Genomic DNA, 19,648 nt, shown 5'->3' with positions numbered 1-19,648 from the left:
TTAGTTTGTCTCAACTAAATGTATATGAAATGTACATCTATAATGCTTATTACCATAAAACTCATTTTAAGTTCAAATTTCGAAGCGTAACCTTTACTATTCTTTGATTATGTCCTTTAATAAAATTAAATGCTAGTGGGGGCTTCATCTCTGTGCTAATGGACACATTTCCCATTTGTTTTCAGTATTTTCTGAAAGAAAAATATCCTACATATTACGTCCATCTTTTACCCTGCGAAATTACAAAAGGTTAGCATATGATCTTCATGTGTATTAATGCACTTAAACATATTTATAAATTTTCATATGTCATTTTTTCAATCTTTCTATTTTGTCAACTTTCCAATTCTCAGAATACACATATACCCTCTGCGCCATCGTTTGACGATTTCGTTTTTTGAGTGACGACTGTGTATGTTCATACTACTCTGATATAAGTCACATGGGTTTGCTTCTTGTACACATACTGCTCCAAAAGAAGTTTGATGAAGAACGACTTAAACCGACACTGGGTGCGGTAATTACTCGTTGCATTGAAGACCTGTTGGAACCCTTCTGCTGTTGTCTGCTCTATGGTCGGGTTGTTGTCCTTTTGGCACATACCCCATTTCCATTCTCAATGTTACTACATAGGTTTTCATATATATATACTGAAAAAAAAAGAAAATAATTATTAAATAAATTAATTAATAAAAGAAAAATACAAAAAAACATAGAAATTACTATTTTTGGCATTTTATTATAGCTACAACTAAAATATTTGATAATTACAGAATTGAACACTTGTCAAGTATGTTTTTTTAATGTAAAAATTATTAAAAGCACAATCGGTTATCAAAAAAATATACAGTACTAAATGTACAAATGTTGGAGAACACGAATACAAGTTTTTTTTCTTCTTTTGATGTAATAGCTGTCTTCACCTTCCTATAGGAGTGTCCCTGAAGTATATCCACTCGGTTTAATTTGTTAAATACTTTACCTGAAGAACGTTATATGATAAAAATGAGAAAAAAATTGCGTAAGGCCTATACATTTTTATCTTTTAACAACAAAGCTATATGAATTGACAATATGACCATCATACGTGATCTGACTGTCAACTAGCCACTTATGCAATCTAAAGAAATTTGTAGTGACAAAAGTAGGTAATATGGAAGCAAGCAAGGACAATGAATCAAACAATGTGTGTGAAAACTCTGAAAGTTTTAAAGGTAAGCATGTCTCTATTAAAACGATGATAGTGAATCAAAAGCCTTAATATGTATTCTTCATGTGTAGATGCTTCTGCAAATTCAACATCTAAACTGCACATATAACAAAGAAGATGTGGTATGATTGCCCATGAGACAATTCTCCACGAGAGACAAAATGACACAGAAATTAACAGCTATATGTCACTGTACGGCTCTAAATAGGGAACAAAACCCATACCGCATAATCAGCCACAAAAGGCCCCGAAATCACAGATGTAAAATAATTAAAACGAAAAAAATAAACGGACAATCTAATGTCCAAAACAATGAACGAAAAACAAATATGTAACATAGCATCAAACGACAATTTACCACTGAATTACAGGCTCCTGGCATCGGACATCGGACAGACTCATATATACAGATGTGTCGGGGTAAAACATATTAGCTGGTTCCCAACCCTCTCATAACTTTGGAAAGTGTTGTAACATTACAACATAAGAACGAACTATAAAAATCACTTAATGGACACAAATTCATATAGCCAAAGTTTGTGGACTTGACTGGGGACTTTTAAATCCCCCCCCCCTAAAAAAAAACCAACACTAAGAACGATGCTGAGAGTTTTTGCAGTTCCTGACAGCTAGGTAAAGCCAATTACAACTTGTAATATACAAAATCATGTATCTGAGACTAAAATATCAGTCAGTACGCATCCATCATCCTATGTATTAGGTGAAAAAAACATAAACAGTCAGGACAAACATGACCTTGTCCAATGCCAAGATACATGAATCGATAGACAGCAGATCTATGCACTTGCATATGTATATAAAAATAACATTTACTGATATAAAAAATCATTATTAATACCATTAAAAATAATACTTAATGATCTAATGACTTTTTTGATTTTTTTCAAAAGACCGATAAGTTAACAACGATCGTCTGGATCGATACCTGTTAATTTCCTAAATTTCATTTTTTCTGCTGACACAAAAAAAATGATCCATTACTGATTTGACGGAAAATGTTTAAAATCAACATAACTTAAAACAAAAGCTTGAAGGTTACACATTGGTAAATCGATACAATGAGCCAGTGTTTGGACTCACTAGCGATCTTTTTGTGAGGTCCTAAATCTTAAATAACTAAACAATCTATACGACAAATAAATTTTTCTTTAGTGTTTATTCCGAGTGTGATATTTCTTTTTAGTGTGAATAATGCAATACAAATTGATTAACCTATCAACGCACCCGACCTCGCGTCTTTTTATTTTATTTTATTTTATTCTATTTTATTTTATGTGATTCCCCACGTTTTGTTTTTCACCTTTATCAATTTTACCCATGATTTATGATGTGGACTACTGCTGCGCTAATAGAAGTCAATTATTCAGAGCATTACTGGTATGTTTCATTGAACTGTCTGTTAAATAAATATGTCACGTTTAGTTTTTTTTTTTTACCTTTGAACATTTTACTGTTCACAATAACACAGTTTATTTATCTCTATTTACACATGGTATTCAGAAAAAATTCCAACCTTCCTGTCACAAAGATGGATTTTGGCATACCTCTTTTTGACGGGGTATTTCAATGTATATGCGTTGAGAGTAAACATCAGTGTTGCACTTGTTTGTATGGTGAGGACCCCTTTCGATAATTCCACTTTAATGAACTCATCACAGAGCAATATCACGACTGACGATACATGTGGTGTTCTAGATGTCACGAGCCCTAAAGCTCAAGAGGTACTTTAGTAATGATTGCATCAAATCTTATTATTAGAATCATCTGAGGAAGTTGTTTAAAAGGACAACCAGTTTGTATGAAATAAGTACATCAAAGCCAAACATTGGATTACTTTTAGGTTAAAAAAAGCAAAACTCTAATTTATTGATAACACCAGACAATACCATACACAGCATTGAAATAAATCAAATGTACATAATTTGCTTACATTGACCCTTTCCCCTTGAACGTCGGTCATACGATGGTGTTGTTATTGAACGAGGTCCAGCAAAATGTTGAAGGGAGTTTCCTGCTTAATAAAAAAGACAACAGTAGTATATACCGCTGTTAAAAGTCACAAATCGATTGAGAAAAAAAACCGGGTTACTTTGATAGGGCTGTTGTGAAATTGATTGACACTTTTTTTGAAGCTGCATTACTATTACTATATATTAATTTGATAACAATTTAGAGGCCCTGACCCCTATGTCATCTTCTTGTGACTTTGAATTGATCAGCTTTTTTCAATGCTCTATTTCTGTCCAGCAGGGAAAATAGGTATAATTGTCAATGAAAAATTATTTACTAAAGTTCGAATGAAGTGATTGCAGCGTTACTTTTTGTAACGTTTTGTGGTGTTGATCCATTCCAGACACACACTTTGTACTATTATATATTTATTATGTATTCATATGTCTTTAGTGTTCTTGCATGTATTTATACTGTATTCCCGTCACGTACGATCATTTTAGAAGTATATTCAACATTGCCATAAAGCGCGTGGTTTGACTAGCCACAAAACCAGGTAATTTTTCTTAAAATGTCCTGTACCAAGTCAGGAAAATGGCAGTTGTTATCTTATAGTTCGTGTATAAATATGTTGTATTGTTGTTTGTTATTGTTGCACTTTTGTGTTCTGTTTTTTTGTTGTTTTCCTCTCATAGTTGACGTGTTTCCGTCGGATTTAGTTGTTACCTGGACTTGATTTCTCTCAATCGATTTATGACTTTTAAACAGCATTATACTATTGTTGCCTTTTTTTTAGCAATCATACTCAGTTATTAAGACTTTCACAATGAGAAACTCATATCGTATAGAAGGCTTTGACAGGCACCGATATGAAATATATGAAAGAAGTCATTTTAAAAACTAACGTCATAAATTATACCAAAAAAATTGACAAAACAAATATGATAGACTCCTGAATTAAATGACGACAGACACATATATATTGTGGCAGGTTTAAACTAGTAAGATTACACCAAACCCTCCATCTAACTAAAGACAGTGTTGCAACGGCACAACAGAAAAACGCACTATACAAAACAATAAAAAAAAACACTACATAAGATAAAACAACAAAAAGACATATATTGTATACCTAAATCAACTGTTGTTGTTTACTAAGAAATAAAGTTAGCTTGTTGATACAGTTTGTATGCCTTAAGATAAAACCGTATCAACATTCACATATAATTTGTTGAAGCGAGGAGAATTTGATTGGGATAAGAACACAAGATCAGCAATACTATCTTCATTCTTTTACGGATACATTTTTACACAAATACCAGGAGGATGGTTAGCTGATAGATTTGGTGGAAAGCGTATTTATGGCACCGCCATGGCTATATCTGGGGTAGCAACACTTTTAACGCCAGTGTTTGCAAGAACGTCTGTCTATTTGGTGTACGTACTTCGTGTTGTTTTGGGAGTAGCTACGGTATGTGTTTCATTCAAACATTTATAGGATTATATTCAATGATTTTCCAAATTGATGATAAATCTATTGAATCTTAGTAAATAAAAGTTGTGTTGCTATATCATTGTATATAACCCTTCATTATATGTTGAAAAAAAACCTGATTGATTTGGTCTATATATTACCTCTTTCTCACCCTCTATGTTAAAAAGTCTCTAAATCCTTTTGAAGGTCATTATTTTGAAAAGTATAAAAAAGGTATGCATTGGAATAGAGTCAACTCATCAAATCAACACTCCCAACTTAACTGAAACACACTTTAAGAGGAAACAAAACCGAACAACGGAAACATTGAAATGCCAAAAGAAAACATACATAGAAACAGTTATCAATACGGTTCCCTGTCATCTCGAACGTCACCAGCCTTTAATTAGCTGCATGTAATCTCCTTTTTTTATATATATAGACGTCACCTTTATGAATTCATTTAAGAGTTCTGTATTTTTTTTTATGTATTTTCATGGCTTTGATATTTACATGTACGTTTATTTTCAATAAATTTATATATGATATTTGACCATTAACGTTATATTGCAGGAATATCCTTATAATATAAACGTATCCATTATAATATTATTTTGATATCTAGATTTAAACTTTCTGGATGAAGATAAATCCATGAAAGCGCGTCGATCAGCTAATAATGTAACACGTGTTTTCTGTTTCTTTCTTTTAGGGTGTTGTGTTTCCTGTTGGCCATTCAATGTGGGGAAGATGGGCTCCTCCTTTAGAACGTAGCAAACTTATTGCAACGTCCTACGTAGGTAAGTTTCATATTTACCCGAACTATGCTAAATTGAGTGTGTGTGCATCCATTTGAATATTTGTTGTATCTTTAGGCTAATTATTTTGATACTAAGTAATAAGAGGCCACCATTTGACGATGATCATTTAAGTATGAGATTATAAAACCAGGTTCAATCCACCATTTAATGCATTTGAATATGCCGGTACCAAGTCAGAAATATGACTGTTGTCCATTCGTTTGATATGGTTTGTCATTTGATGTTGCCATTTGATTAGGGACTTTCCGATATAATTTTCGTCGGAGTTCAATATAATGTCGATTTTACTTTATACTTTAAAAATGGTATTTCAAATGATAATTCAGTATACTATTGACAAATACAACTGAGAATGAAAATGGAAATGGGGAATGTGTCAAAAGTCAACTACGCGACCAAAGAGGAGTTTTCCATTTTAAAAATACACTTATCATAACTCTATAAAAAAAAAACCCAAAGACATAGGAAAATTACATAATTAAATTAACTAAACTGTCATACATTTGAGTACATACTAGAGTGTATGTATATTTGTTAGATAATTGATGCAGAAGTTAGTTGGCAAAGTAAAATAGGGATTGACTTTTCTCCCTGCAGTTTCGTTTGAATGATATGAAACAAAGTACCATACAATCAGATTGAAGTAACCTTTTAGACAGATTCCTTTCTTTCTGTTATGTTAGATACAACCATATGCGTATTTAGAAAGTACAGATTAAATTAAACACATAAACTATATTTTTAAAGGAGCAACGGCTGGAATAATTGGTACATTTGCAGCATCAGGACTTCTTTGTGAATATGGTTTCGACAATGGATGGGGTTCAATATTTTATATCACTGGTAAATGTTTAAAAAGCTAAGGTTGATATATATTGCAATATGTCGCAAGTTAATCACAATTTGTTTGACCGAAATGCAATATCTGTGTCGCAAACAATCACGAACATGAAATATAAAACAATATATTGTAAACGAGATAGGTGAAAAAATTCTCAAAAGTATAGAAGTAACCAAAAAAAATCATCTTGTATCCCCTCACTGCGTATACACCCGTTAACGGATCGTATTGTGGTATTCCGTTGTCGTTTGATTGCTATCGGTTGTCAACATGTCTGTTTACGTACTCTACCTATTGATAAATGTTCGAATTAATGTTTCAGAAAAATCGAATTTTATTCATACAAAAAGAGGGGCATTCCAGTTTTCTGACATAAAATGTTTTATGAATGTTTGGTGACTGGTTTATATCTTTTTAAATAAGCCCCTATAGTTTTAGTTTGATAAATTTAAGCCATGATATTGAGATATTATGGAACTTCATTTGTTGTAAAAGCTTTTGTTTTTATTACCTTGATTTGATTCTTTCTTCTTAATCGTTTTTCATTGTCATTACCACAATCCTATTCACTTTCCTCGATCACCGAAAGAGACTCATTAGCGAATTTGTACTAACAAAGGGTTCTTATAGTTAATATGATTTCAACATGGGCAGATAAATATAAGTTCAAACCCTTTTTTGATGGTGTTCTTGGTTTCTAATCTTGTGTATTCTGTGTAGTCTTCATGGAGTTATATTTATTTCATCATTTTTCTTTTTTGACATAGTAGTAGCTTTAAGGCGACAATGTGAACCGATGTTTAAATCCCGTAAAATGATTGAGAAGGAACAGATCAAATCAAGGTCAATAACCAAAATATGAAAAGGGCGAAATCAGGAACAACAGGGTATTGTCATTACTTTTGAATGTTCTCTTAGTATTTTAACCTCTTTATATCAATTCGCAATAGTTGCGACAAAAACAGATACATATGGGTTTAGTATAGCCAAAATGCTTTCCATGACTTTTGGTAGACAGACTTACAGATAACTGATCATCCTGAAATAGTTTACAGTAGTAAATATCTCAATTAACCTATACAAAATCATCATAAGGTCAGTTATAATTTAAAAAAAAACTATTGTGATGAGCATTGTAAGGCAGAGTAAACATCCATACTGACTGAAATTAAAAACGCATCACTAGATTATTTTTTGTAGATCCCATTTTCAAATATTCAATTTCTTGTAAACAAACTTATGAACAGAAAGTTCTTTCATTACTTCAATGTTTAAAAAAAATCCAGGTCGAAAGTTGAATTGGTTACGTCATTTTCAACATTCAAATATTGTGCTATACACTGAAACCCTGGTTTTACCCTTACCAATGAACGTGTAAACGTCAGAAGCAATGGCTGCCTGTAACAAACGCCAAAAATGATTACCAGAAAGGTCAACTAATTCTGTTCGGCACGTTTTGGGTTCTGTTTTTCACTTTCTGATTTTACCGTTGTTCCACCCATAACAATGGGTTTTGGCAATTATGCGATTGAAACTTTAAGGCTTTAAATGTTTTTCTGCAGTCAACTCTTTGGGAGTTCAGTTAATGGGAAACATTTATGGCACAAAGCTGTGCAAAATGACTTTCAGCAATTTGATTAGCATTTGACGTTGCGGTCGTAGGTCTGTCTCGCAAATGACGCTGCGTAATCAAATTATATTGACGTTGCATTGTCACTAAATGTTGAAATGGTCAATGATGGTCTTCAACAAATCACTTCTAACGGTATTATTGTCGAAAGGACGAGTTTCTGACGTCAAATTGTTTGCTTGCAGCACGTTTTCCTGTTTGCAGTATTCTGATGGGTTGATTCAGTTTTTTATTCCTCAATCTTTGCAATATGATGAAGCAACATTTTTCGCTCATTTCAGTGTGTCCAAGGATTGAAAGAACTGTTTCACAAAGAAAAAAAATTTAAAAAAATCTTTTATTGGCTCGAAATTTCGCTTTCTGAAATGCGTGCGATCTCAATTATTCGGAATGTTTAATAACCATAGGGAAATCAGATGTTATTTTTTTTTCGAAGGAGAAAGAAGCACGATAAGCATGAATGGTAGTTGTATGAGGATTAAACTCTATTTGGTAAAAAAAATCTACAAAATGAGTGTTGCGTTTCTAAAGTCAGTCAGTAAATATATATGGGGTTTAATTGATGCAATTTTATACTCAGACTGTACCAACAAACCACTTGTTGATGTCGATTAAGTTTAAATTTGACTGACTTACATTCAATCCAGCATCTTTCTTTATTTGACATATCATTAATGCGACAAGATTGACTGTTGTTAAAATCCAGTAAAATGATTGAGAAGAAACAGATCTAATCAAGGTTAATAACCAAAATAGAAAAAGGGTGAAATCAGGAACGACCGGGAATTGTCAAAGTCAAAATCAGTGTACTTGTATTATGCTATTTGGTTTGTTTTCGTGTTGCAAATTTCACAACAAGCAAATTTGGTATAAATAGGACAGTTAAAACAATTAAAATAGTAACAAAGAAGTAACAAATTGTGTGCAACAAAGGTAACCACGATAACACGAGTCTAAAAGCTTTGATACGCGCGTCCAGTGTCATCTGAAAATTCATATAATTACAAATATACCAAAAAAATATTACTTTTGCTTACATGGAATCAAGCAAATCTAAATAAGGATAAACATTAAATATTCTTTAATGGTTTTTAAGTGTGTGTGAAGACTGATTTGTATATGTTTTGTTTTCGTCAGGTGGGATGAGTTGTATTTGGACTGTTGTTTGGTTTTACCAAGCCAGAGATTCCCCTTCAGAACATCCGAGGATATCTAAAGCAGAGTTACGATATCTAACGAATGCTATAGAGTTTGACACATCCAGAAAGGTACATGCACAATTAAGTTTAATAGTGTACTATTGGTAATTGCAACATGTACACCCGATGTTAATTACAGAATTAAATACACCCCTCCCAAACAATAGATACACTATCCGAGATATTTTAGGATGCTACGTATTTTAACATATTGTCAATTCTTTTTTTTAATGTTCTTTCATACTATAATAACAACAATATCTACAAAAATAAAAATAAAATTGGTTGCCACACTGTAGCAACATGATGTCTTGCTAAATAGTTACCCTAAAATATAAATAAAAAAACCTGCACATTTGTAGTGATAATTTGCAAAATTCTTGTATTGCCATAAATGGATTTTTATTAGCTCCCTATACCACAGATCAATGCATATTGGTTCAAATCTTAACATTTTCTTCAAACTTTAATTAGATATACATACCTTACTTGTGGTTTAAGCATTGGATAACACTTGGTTATTATGGTTACATATTTAAACGTGTTTGATTAAATGATATAACTGTATACTTTTAATTATTTTCATCAGTGGCGTTAATCGGCATGGTAGGCTACAATACATAAATTAGTATTTACAATTCAACATGCCATCGATATACGGCATTACAAAAAAAAATGAAAGATATATCAATTTTTTGTAAAGGATGCCTGGCAAAATGGTTCATTCGGTTGTTAAAGTTCCGGTGGTATTGTAATGACTTAAAACCCCTTGTCATGACCTTAAACCCTTTGTCATGACCTTAAACCGTTTGTCATAACCTTAAATCCTTTTTCATGACATTAAACCTTTATAGACGAACACATATTTGATATTGAGAACATGCAGAAGTGATATTTTTGGTCTTTTTAACGAAATATAAGTAGATTTGTGATTATATATTCAAAACTAATATTCAGATCTCACATTTTTGTCCAAGTTTGCTGATTTGTTTCATTTTCCTCTAATTAACAGGTATCAGACATACCATGGAAAAAGATGGGAACCTCAGTTGTTTTATGGGTAGGAATATGTACCCATATGTGTAACAACTGGGGCTGGTATACACTTCTTACAAATCTACCTGCTTTCATGAAGTCAGTTCTGAAATTTGATATAAAAAGTGTAAGTTTCTACAACCTTAAGATTGTAAACTGTTATCTATCTCGTTACAACGATGACAAGTTCCAGAGATGAACACGGAACGAATTGGTATTTTTCATTCTATGAGAATGTTACAACTGTTACTATTAAATTGTCTGACTGAATTCTAAACTTACGTCTCACATTGCATGATGTTAATGTATGACCTTCATTTTTTTTATTTAAATAAGGCCGTTTGTTTTCTTGTTTGAATTGATTTACATTGTCATATTGGGGCCTTTTATAGCTGACTATGCGGTATGGGTTTTGCTCATTGTTGAAGGCCGTAAGGTGACATATAGGTGTTAATTTCTGTGTTTTCTTTTTTCATACTTATAGAGGACTTATGGCCTGATTAGGGTTAGTCGTTGAATTTTCATTTTCACAAAAAAAAATCTTGTTATGGAAGAAATTATTTTATCATCTCGGGAAAACTGCAGATCGCAAGATGTCAACTCTAGTTATCCAATTTTAATAGTTTAAAAAATGAAATCGCCAAAAGACTCGCTTATCAAACATATTCCATGAATTTTTATTAAAACGTTCATCTGAAATTGGCAGTATTCATGAAAGATCATGAAGGGTACGATAGTCAATTTAACAACCAGACTAGGAATAAGTTTTATAAGCTCGTTTTTTTTTTATGGCAAAAGAGTTGTTTTTGAGTAATATAAACAGGAAATATATATCTATAAACATGAAGAAGATGTAATTGCTTATACATGTACTGTCATATAGTGATTTATTGTTTAATTCAATCCCTAGAATGGAGGTCTGTCATCTTTACCATACATTTGTCAGGCTATCATGTCAATAGGAGCTGGACATTTGGCCGACTTTCTGAGAAGAAAGAAAATATTGACAACAAGACAAACCAGAAGATTGTTTCAGACTATTTGTGAGTCTATTTTATTTAGTCCTGGTATCTATGATGAATTTGCTTACTAAATACGGATGGTTTTTTTTTAAGTAATTCAATTTAGTTCGGTTTTTGTTGAGCAAATTACAACACTGATTGACCATGCTGACGTAACAGTTATAGTTGACAAAAAACATTCTCATTTTTTTCATCAAATAAAAATCTCTTAAACTACACGAAAACGGTGAAAATACTATATATATCTGGCGGGACTAGTCTAAAATCACAAATATTGACACAGGAAAACCTGCCAGATAGAAAGTTTGAATGACCGTATCAGCCAAAATGTGACATATTTGTAGAATACATTTTAAAAATATTTACTGTTTGCAATTTGACAAATTTACACTATAATATCATTCAGGAAATGTGTCAAAGTGAAGAATCTATTTTTACTGATAACAAATAATATTTGTACAGTGTGGTGTACTACTATTGGGACAAACTATACTAAACTATGGGAAAAACCATCAGATCGAACTCAAGATATGAACAATTTTGTGTTCAGGGGGTCACAAATTCTTTCGATAGCTTCACACAAACTATCTTTTAACCTTTTTCAACGGTGCAAAATCACTACTTCCCTTGAAACAAATACGGTATAACGTCATCCCCCTACTTGCCTTTCGAGGCATGAAAAGTGAATAAATAAATTTGGAGAGGATATTCAAAACTTGCAACTAATACACTGCACAAAGAAGGGATAAAATAAAATTGAGAATGGAAATGGGGAATGTGTCAAAGAGACAACAATCAGACCATAGAAAAATCAACAGTCGAAGGTCACCAACAGGTCTTCAATGTAGAGAGAAATTCCCGCACCGGAGGCGTCCTTCAGCTGACCCTTAAACAAATATATACTAGTTCATTAATAATGAACGCCATTCGTATTTCCAAATTGTGAACAAAAAACTAAAGTTCAAATAATACAAGACTAACAAAGGCGAGATGATCCGGACTTGTGATTGGCGCAAAAATGCGGCTGGGTTAAATATGTTTATGAGATCTCAACCCTCTCCCTATACATCTAGCCAATGTAGAAAAGTAAATGCATGACAATACCCTCGTTCAAATTTAGTTCAAGAGAAGTCCGAGTTTGATGTCAGAAGATGAAACCAAAGAAAATAAACAAAATGACAAAAATACATAAATAACAACAGGTTTCTAGCAGTTAACTGACATGCCAGCTCCAGACTTCATTTAAATTGATTGAAAGATTATGATTTCATCATATGAATATTAGGCACAATCCTTCTCGTTAAGGGGTTTAGTATCATACCATCATAACATATATGAGAAGAACATAACCCGTGTCATGCCGACAACTGTTTTTTTTTTTACCACTCTAGGGTGCAAACTGTCTGAAAGACTTATTATAACTGAATACATATTGTTCAGTGTTCTAAAAGCTGTTGAATAAAAATCATCGTTCAAAATCAAAATCGGTGATTGATTAAGTCGATTGTCCTCATGATTGAGAAGCATGAAGAATGTGTAGCTGATAGCCTTGCTTATCTTTACAATTGTGTGTTAAAGTGTACTCGAGCTTTTTTTCATAAATGTAGAAGTGACAATGATTTAGTAATGTTATCAATATGGCTATTTTTATGATGCAATGCATACATAAAATACCATTTAGCTATTTTTTTCTGAATACTTTATTTCAATATTTCAGCTTTTTCCGGAGCTGGAATTTTTCTTGTTACCACTGGTTTCGTGCCTTGCGAGAAAAAGTACTTAGGAGTTCTGTTTCTTTGCCTGGCAGTTACGCTTAGTGGGTTTACCAGAGCCGGATATTCTGTTAGTCATATTGATGTTGCCCCAAAGTAAGACTTTTATCTTATATATTTAAATGAGAAGTGTCATAATGTAGTGGCAAACTTTTTGAAATGGGAAAATCAACAATCTTTAAACCAGGATACAAAAGCGTACATTTGTAGCTCCCTACAACAATTAATTACTAGTAATCAACTCAGATAATGATCAAATTTAACGATCGTTGTGACTCTGACAATCACATCGTCGAACATTGGGGGGAAAGTTGCTACTCCACACTTTATTTAATTACAGAAAAGTAAATGAGCAATTGATAAACATCGAGCAAAAATTGTTTAATGTTTTGACTGTAAGCTACAATCTCTCTTTAAAGCAAAAATACCATAGAGTTTTCAAGAAATATCTCAGGTGGTCATTAGAAACTAACAGTCGCAGGAATCTACATTTTGTGTCTGAATTTGACTCTTTTACATATACGAGAAGGTCAGATTCAGAAAGAGCAAGGTCCTCAATATCATGCCACATGAAAACGTGTATTCAAAAGTAAATTCACAAAAAATACTGAACTCAGAGGAAAACCAATTAGGAAAGTCCGTAATACATGGCAAAATCAAATAACAAAACGCATCCAAAACGAATGGACAAGAACTGTCATATTCCTGACTTGGTACAGGCACATTCAAATGTAGAATAGATTCAATAGATTTCGACCATTTTATGAGAAGCAGAACACATTTTATACATCAAGCCGCACCTGTGATATGTTTTGAAACGACTTTGTGTTCCTAGCTTACAATTTTAAAAACCCTTGCACAGGGAAAACATAAAATAAGACATTTTATATTATTCAAAGTCACATCAGGTTGAGAAAACTCCATCTGCATGGAACTGTCCTTTCATTGATTTACATATTTCGGATTTAAACTGGAAACTCTTCACTAAAATTTACGACAAAAGGGAGTTTTCATTCCCTTTTGTTAATTTTCCATTATTAGATGGTGATGTTCCTTTGGCACCATCTGACGATATTTATATGGCACAGCTCATTCGCTATGACCGTGTCTGTTGTGACGTTTATATTTTTTCACGAACTTATCTATGTACAAGTGGTAAATCATTATACTTTAAATACACTTATCCTAAAAGGTTAACACTGTAATAATATTATAGGGTTATTGCATGCATATTGGGAAATATTGTCCCGAGTAGAAATCTATATTGCACGAGCTTGCGAGTGCAATATATGTTCTACGAGGGACAATATCCATAATATTCTTACAATAAACGTTTTGTTGTATAGCATTACAATATATGTTGTTCGTTTCATTTTTCATAATGCCCTCAATATAAATAATCAAAAATGAAATCAACATTCAAAATTTAATCAGTTTTATTTTCATTTTAGATACAGTGGAATAATGTTGGGTATATGTAATACCATGGCAACAATTCCTGGAATGGTAGCTCCATTAGTAGCTGGTGCTTTGACTCCAAATGTATGTAAAAATTTATAATGGGTCATCCTCTTCATTTATATTTTAAATATTTTGATCTTTAGCTGTTTTATTTTGATATAACGTTGTGAGTTTGATTTTCGAGTTGTGAGATTGAATTTACTTTAATGTCTTTTGCCTCTATTTTCTTCTTCATAGAGGGGTAACATATTTTTTTCTTTATGTTCCTTCTTTAATCGATACAGATTGGTATGAGTTAAGAGAGGGACAAAAGATGCCAGAGGGACAGTTAAACTCATAAATAGAAAATAAACTGACAACGTAATGGCTAAAAACGAACAAGATAAACAGACAAACAATACTAGTAGTACAAATGCCACAACATAGACAAACTAACGAATAGGCAACACGAACCCACCAACAAACTAGGGGTGATCTCAGGTGCTCCGGAACGGAAGGGTGAACAGATCTTGCTCCACATATGGCACCTTTTGTGTTGCTTATGCGATAACAAATCCGGTAAATAGTATAATTCGTGAAAGGAAAGGGGCTTGTAGTTACGAAGTAAATAACATATCCGATATTATTTGTGAAACGGTTATTCCATAGCTGTCAACCAACTCGTGATGGCGTCTGTAAAATTTACGAAGGAATGATTTCAACTTCACCATTTAATAGCTATTTTGTGAGCAGCAACCCTCTTTCAAGAAAATCATGATAGGAAATGCAAGCACGGGAATATCGTATGAATTTGGAGATCTATAACCCGTATGGAAGTGCTGCTGGAATGTTGCTACTGTGAAAAGGAAAGTTCACAATTGGAAAGCTGAAATCATCTCTTTTGTCGTGAAGTTTTGTTTTCAACCGACCCTTATTGTCAATTTTTAGATGTAAGTCAAGATATAATGCATACTTAACTGTATCTGTAGTATCCGTTATCTTTAGTTCGATGGGATAGATGCGTCCAACATAGTCAACAAATTTTGAACTATTTAGTGAAAGAACATCGTTTATGTAGCAGATAGTAGAGTTAAAGGATATTGCCAATTTCTCATCTTTCTTCCTAAGAAGATCCGGTATGAAGCCACTTAATATACCCGACTGATATGGACCTTTTTGTGACATATTGATAGTGTTATTAGTTTATCGCCATCGCCTTGTGTATATAAAAAAAACACAACAAAAGAAGAAATTTTGTTATCTTTACTGAATGTCCATTAATGTACAGAACGAAAAACACAACTAACACATTTGAAACGTAATTGCTAGAAAGTAGGTCGACTTTGATTAAATAAGAAAGTTTGACTGTCATTAATGAGTTTTACCGAGAAACACATTTTTGAATCAAACATGCACTCGACGTTATATTAAAAAAATTACTTATAACATAATCATTTTATTTAATGTTGAGAATTTTAAAAGCACTTATTATTGTACTGCATCAATAATCATTATAACAATATATTTCGTGAGCTATTCCCGAGGTCAAAGATCTTAAAAATCTAAACCTATTCAAACTTTAAAGAGCTGATCAAACCGAAAAGGACTTACGGTTTTACCAAATTCGAGCTTTGCGTATATTCATTAATTTCAAAACAAATTTCCTGCAATGAATTGCACCATGTATGAATTCACAGATAATATTTAAATAATATATTCATTCTGCCTCGTAGCCAGTATAGATTTGAAGCACAATTATTTGTCATTGCTTTCTACTATTGATGTTAACAATTCTTAATATTGTGTACGACACTTGAGTAAATGGGTGTTTGGAAGTACCGCTTGTGTCTTTCTCTACAATCTGTTTTTAGCTAACCTGGTCCAACAGGCCAAGTGAGATTTTCTCATCAATCTGGCGCCCGTCGTCCGTCGTCCGTCGTCATTAACTTTTACAAAAATCTTCTCCTTTGAAACTACTGGGCCAATTTAACCAAACTTGGCCACACTTATAATTGGTTTATCTTGTTTAAACAAATGTGTTCGGTGATCCGGCAAACCAACCAAGATGATTGCCATGCCTAAAAATAGAACTTAGGGGTCAAATGTAGATTTTGGCTTATAACTCTGAAACAAATGCATTTAAAGCAGATTTGACATGGGGGGTAAATTGATAATCAAGTCAAGATTTATCTTCCCTAAAAGTTTAAGATGAATCGAACAACAATAATGTTCAACAAAGTAAGATCTACAAATAAGTCAAATGACCAAAATGGTCAGTTGACCTCTGAAGGAGTTGCCCTTTATAGTCATTTTAACCAATTTTTCGTAATTTTTTGTAATCTTTTACAAAAATCTTGTCCTCGGAAACTACTGGGCCAAATTTAACCAAACTTAGCCACAATCATTATAAGGGTATTTAGTTTGAAAATGTGTGCGGTGACCCAGCCAACCAACAGGATATCCGCCATGGCTAAAAAAAGAACATAGGAGTAAAATGTAGATGTTGGCTTATAACTCTGAGATCAAAGCATTTAGAGCAAATTTGACGAAATGGAATTGTTTATCATGTCAAGAACTAACTACCCTAAAATTTTCAGATGCATTGGATAACTGATTGTTAGGTTGCTGCTCCCCAATTGGTAATTTTTAAAGAAATTTTGCCGTTTTTGATTATTATCATGAATATTATAATAGACAGAGATAAGCTGTAAACAGTAATAATGTTCAGCAAAGTAAGATCTACAAATAGGTCAGCATGACCTAAATGATCAATTGACCCCTTGAGGAGTTATTGCCCTTTACAGTAAATTTTTAACATATTTCTTTAATTTGGTAAACTTTTGTTAATCTTTACAAAATATTTCCACTGTAACTAAAGGGCCAAGTTTGTTATAGATAGATAAAACTGTAAGTAACAAGAATGTTCAGTAAATTAAGATCAACAAACACATCACCATCACCAAAACACAATTTTGTCATGAATTTATCTGTGTCCTTTGTTTAATATGCACATAGACGAAGGTGAGCGACACATGCTCTTATGAACCTCTAGTTTAGTTATCTTCACACTACAGATATTGATATCTGTTTTGAAATGTATATTTACATTGCAGGACACTCAAGAAGAATGGCGAAATGTATTTTATGTGTGTGCAGTCTTTTACCTTATTGGTATTATTGTATTTGGAGGTTTTGCAAGAGGAGAAGTACAGTCATGGGCAAAAGATAAAGTTATTGAACTAGATAGCATTGATATAAAAGAACCTTTGACATCTGAATCAACGCATAAGATTCAATAACGAGATTATATATCATATGAGTCTGCTCACTTTTAAATTTACATTTGACATTGCCTTTGTCATTATCCCTACATGCACATTCAGAAGGTGCACATACTTACAAATCTTGACAGCATATTAAACTTTTACAGACTCATCAATCATTTTATTAATCATAAAGCATAATTAATACGGGGAAAATTAAAATAAACAAGTAATACATACGCCTTAACTCTAAACTTCATTTCAGTTTGTCTCTGATGAAGAGTTGTATAATTTGCACATGTTGCTATCAAATCCTTATTTTAATTTGAACTTGCAGATTTACATAAGGCTTCCTGAATGTACCAACTGCATACGTTTTTTGCACATATTTCCATAAACTGTTTTCATTTTCTTAAACTAATGTTTCTGACATACAACTAAGTCGAAAATATCTTCAAACAATTTAGAAGAACATTTGTTTATGTGATATTCTGTTTATATCCTAGGTGTCTCAAATATTTTATTGGGATTCTTACAATTAATCTATGTCTGTTCCTACTATCTGTATCAGTTTACTCAGTTCTAAATTAAATACATATCATTGCTTTCTGACTACAGTTACGTTGACCTGGCATAATAATGTTCAACCAAATATATCACTTACGTACAAGTCTTAATGAATGAACTGACGTTGATAAGCTTGACCCGAATATATCACTTATTCTAACAGATGCTAGGGAAGCAAATACAACACTTGAACATATCATGCATTGCACTATTACGATCAAATAAAAGGTTAACTGCATACTGATATTGTAAAATATTAGCTGCTAGACACAACCCTTTTTCAAACTCGTTTGCGGTGCTCATGTGACATAAAACATACAATGACCAGGTGACTCACAGCTGATATAATGATTTTGTCAACAGCAGATAAAAGATTTCACGTTTTATTATGCTTAAACCATGTCGGTGAATTGTTTTGTAAATCATACGATATCAATTTTGAGTAGTTAAACATTTATATCTCATGCCTTTTTGTTTTGTTAGTGCCAAGTTCATTGGTATCACTGTTCTCTAGATCTGATGGTAAAGTTTAGGTGACTCACCCCAATGTAGATTTAGTAAGCGTGGAATCATTTTTCTCTAGATCTGATGGTAAAGTTTAGGTGACTCACCCCAATGTAGATTTAGTAAGCGTGGAATCATTGTTCTCTAGATCTGATGGTAAAGTTTAGGTGACTCACCCCAAAGTAGATTTAGTAAGCGTGGAATCATTGAGTGAATTCTTTGCAGTGTGTTCCGTTTTCTCTCCTGTGAAAATCAAGAATAAATCAACAGACGGAGAACAAGAGATAATTGACAAAAGTGTGTTACGTCTCGAGCAAGCACACTTAAGCAGCTGATGTATATGATGTATCGTATCACTTCGACAAAAGCTGACATTTGTCCAATTGTCATAATTTGAATCATGCACTTTCTTACAACAGCATTTACATTTCTGATTATTACTCTTATTGAGGAAACTCAAGAAGAATTGAGAAACGTATTTTATAACTTCGCAGCATTCTATGCAACTGGTATAATTGAATTTGTAGGATTTTTCAAGAGGTAAAGTAAAGTCATGGGCGAAAGATAATGACACGGAAAAAAATAGGCTGAATATAAAAAAAACAGCCTCTGAATAGCACATTATATTACAAAAATTAAAATTAACTCATCCTGTTTAGATTTCAAGGATATGCGACTGGGTAGATGTGGGCAAATACGAAACTTGATTTTGTTTTAAATTTAATGCGACTTTCATTCAAGTTAGACGTTCAGTAAGCTATTAAATCGCGTTTGATTATAAATTTTCTACATACGAAAATGCCTGTACCTAGTTAGCAAATTGACAGTATATTGACGCCCATGAAACGTCTTTCAATTAGAATCTAGCTTAGTGTGCGTATTCTCTACTTTTAGAAGAC

General features: G+C 32.7%; 1 protein-coding gene across 1 annotated transcript; it reads left to right on the top strand.

The window, feature by feature from the left end:
- Positions 1 to 1,085: 1,085 nt before the first annotated feature.
- On the top strand, positions 1,086 to 17,714 carry LOC134702444 (uncharacterized transporter slc-17.2-like). The gene is made up of 11 exons (XM_063563348.1): positions 1,086 to 1,214; positions 2,732 to 2,952; positions 4,419 to 4,652; positions 5,368 to 5,455; positions 6,224 to 6,319; positions 9,085 to 9,215; positions 10,159 to 10,308; positions 11,092 to 11,224; positions 12,921 to 13,071; positions 14,427 to 14,517; positions 17,529 to 17,714. Exons 1-11 carry the CDS (start codon positions 1,154 to 1,156, stop codon positions 17,712 to 17,714), a joined length of 1,542 nt encoding a protein of 513 aa, XP_063419418.1. The 5' UTR covers positions 1,086 to 1,153.
- The last annotated feature ends 1,934 nt before the right edge of the window (positions 17,715 to 19,648 follow it).

The sequence above is a fragment of the Mytilus trossulus genome, unplaced genomic scaffold (assembly GCF_036588685.1).
Source record: "Mytilus trossulus isolate FHL-02 unplaced genomic scaffold, PNRI_Mtr1.1.1.hap1 h1tg000463l__unscaffolded, whole genome shotgun sequence".
Lineage (NCBI taxonomy): Eukaryota > Metazoa > Mollusca > Bivalvia > Mytilida > Mytilidae > Mytilus > Mytilus trossulus.
The sequence above is the reverse complement of the archived record's forward strand: the minus strand, read 5'-3'. Positions and strand labels throughout refer to the sequence as shown.

Coding starts and splice junctions, on each gene's coding strand:
- LOC134702444 (XM_063563348.1), top strand. CDS start 1,154: ATGGAAGCAAGCAAGGACAATGAATCAAACAATGTGTGTGAAAACTCT. Junction 4,653..5,367: donor TTGTTTTGGGAGTAGCTACG/GTATGTGTTTCA, acceptor TCTTTCTTTTAG/GGTGTTGTGTTTCCTGTTGG. Junction 9,216..10,158: donor AGTTTGACACATCCAGAAAG/GTACATGCACAA, acceptor TCTAATTAACAG/GTATCAGACATACCATGGAA.